Raw genomic sequence first — 1663 nt, 5'->3', positions numbered from 1 at the left:
GTAATAGACACGTTAGGTGGTAATTTCAACGTATTATGTGAGCATGTACAAAGCCTCTTCACCAATGAAGCTAAGGATTGGTATTGGCGTTACAGGCGGTCTGTCGAGCGGGTGACATGGCCAACATTATGTCAAGCACTTCGTACAAATTTCCAAGAACACAGAACGGATACGGAAATTAAAGAGTTGATTCGAGCTAGAAAGCAATGCCTTTACGAAAGTTTTGACGATTTCCGAAATGCTATCTTAAAATTGGCGGAGGGTTTACAAATACCTTTACCTGAGTTAGAGCTCGTTGAAATCCTTCAGAGGAATTCGCGTCCTCGCATTCGACAACAGCTACTATACGTACCCGTAACCTCACTTGCAGAACTGCGTAAATTGTGCCTGAAAGGCGAAAATCTTTTAAACGAAGTCTCAAAATCAATTGTGCCCACTGTGCCACCCCAAAATCAGCGACATTTACCCCGTCGTCTTATAAACGAACTGTACGACAATGACGATATCATAGAGGGAGTAGATGAAGTAGTTGAGATCGATGACATACATAAAAATACAAACAAGACTAATTTAGTGTGCTGGTATTGTCGTGCGGAAGGGCACAGATTTTTCGACTGTCTTGCAGATAGGACAATATTTTGCTACGGCTGCGGTTCTCCGGGAATATACAAGCCCAACTGCACCAAATGTAGGTCGGAAAACTTACAGAAGAGCGAGGTTCTCCACCAGAATCCTCGCTACGACACAAAACACAAGACATAAAAAAGTTTTTAACACGCCAAGATGCACCTAATACTCAGAAAAGTCCACTTTTAACAAACATAATACCCTATGATGTTCGCCCACGTAATTACAGCGAAATACGTTCCAGAATTTTTGATAAAGAAAAAGATAGCGTTGTTACAAATCCCAACCGTTCTTCTAGTCGCATAAAACACTTTTGGAAAAACGTGAGGTCAAACAGGAAAATGCTAAGCAACTTCCTATGTTCAATTAAACATAAGTGTAACGACATACGGCCATACGCGGAAGTGGAGATATTGGGTCAGAATTGTTTAGGTCTTCTTGATAGTGGAGCCCAGGTTTCCTGTATAGGGGGCTCGTTAGCTGAGGAATTGTGTAGAAAGCAGGACCTTCGGCAACACAAAGTATACGTTTGTACAGCCGATGGTCAGAAACAAGTTGTATTTGGCAATATTGAACTAGATGTAAAATTTAACAATGAGAGTAAAAAGATAATTTTTTTTATTATTCCGAGCATTAATCAAAAACTGATTCTAGGAGTTGATTTTTGGGGAAATTTCCAAATCGCTCCTGGGATTATACCTGAGATCAGTTGCGTTTCTAAAGAGAATTGTGTAGGAGAAGATGCAATTCCTCTGTCTGTCCAACAGGAACGTCAGCTAAACCTTGTTATAAACCGGTTTCCAAACTTTGAAAAAGAAGGATTAGGGAAAACCCATTTAATGGAGCACGTTATTGAGCTTGAGCCTAATGCACGTCCGGTGAAGCAAAGATGGTTTCCGATATCGCCAGCGGTAGAAAAGTTAGTGCATGCGGAAATCGATGAGATGTTGAAGTTGGGAGTTATCGAGGAAGCACCAAACAGTCCGTGGTCTAGCCCGGTCGTCTTAGTTAGAAAGAGCAACAAAGTTCGCCTTTG

General features: G+C 41.3%; 2 protein-coding genes across 2 annotated transcripts; both read left to right on the top strand.

Annotated features, from left to right (window-relative positions):
• Positions 1–774, top strand: LOC118734185 (the record flags this gene model as incomplete). Its single annotated transcript, XM_036463906.1, is given in 1 exon segment — positions 1–774. A coding segment is annotated over 1 exon segment (762 nt), but the record flags the coding sequence as incomplete, so codon positions are not given.
• A 168-nt stretch (positions 775–942) lies between these two features.
• LOC118734186 lies at positions 943–1663 on the top strand (the record flags this gene model as incomplete). The annotated part of the gene is given in 1 exon segment (XM_036463907.1): positions 943–1663. A coding segment is annotated over 1 exon segment (695 nt), but the record flags the coding sequence as incomplete, so codon positions are not given.

Source organism: Rhagoletis pomonella, unplaced genomic scaffold (genome assembly GCF_013731165.1).
Source record: "Rhagoletis pomonella isolate Grant_MI unplaced genomic scaffold, Rhpom_1.0 Rhpom_scaffold_00002, whole genome shotgun sequence".
NCBI classification, from domain to species: Eukaryota; Metazoa; Arthropoda; class Insecta; order Diptera; family Tephritidae; genus Rhagoletis; species Rhagoletis pomonella.
The sequence above is the reverse complement of the archived record's forward strand: the minus strand, read 5'-3'. Positions and strand labels throughout refer to the sequence as shown.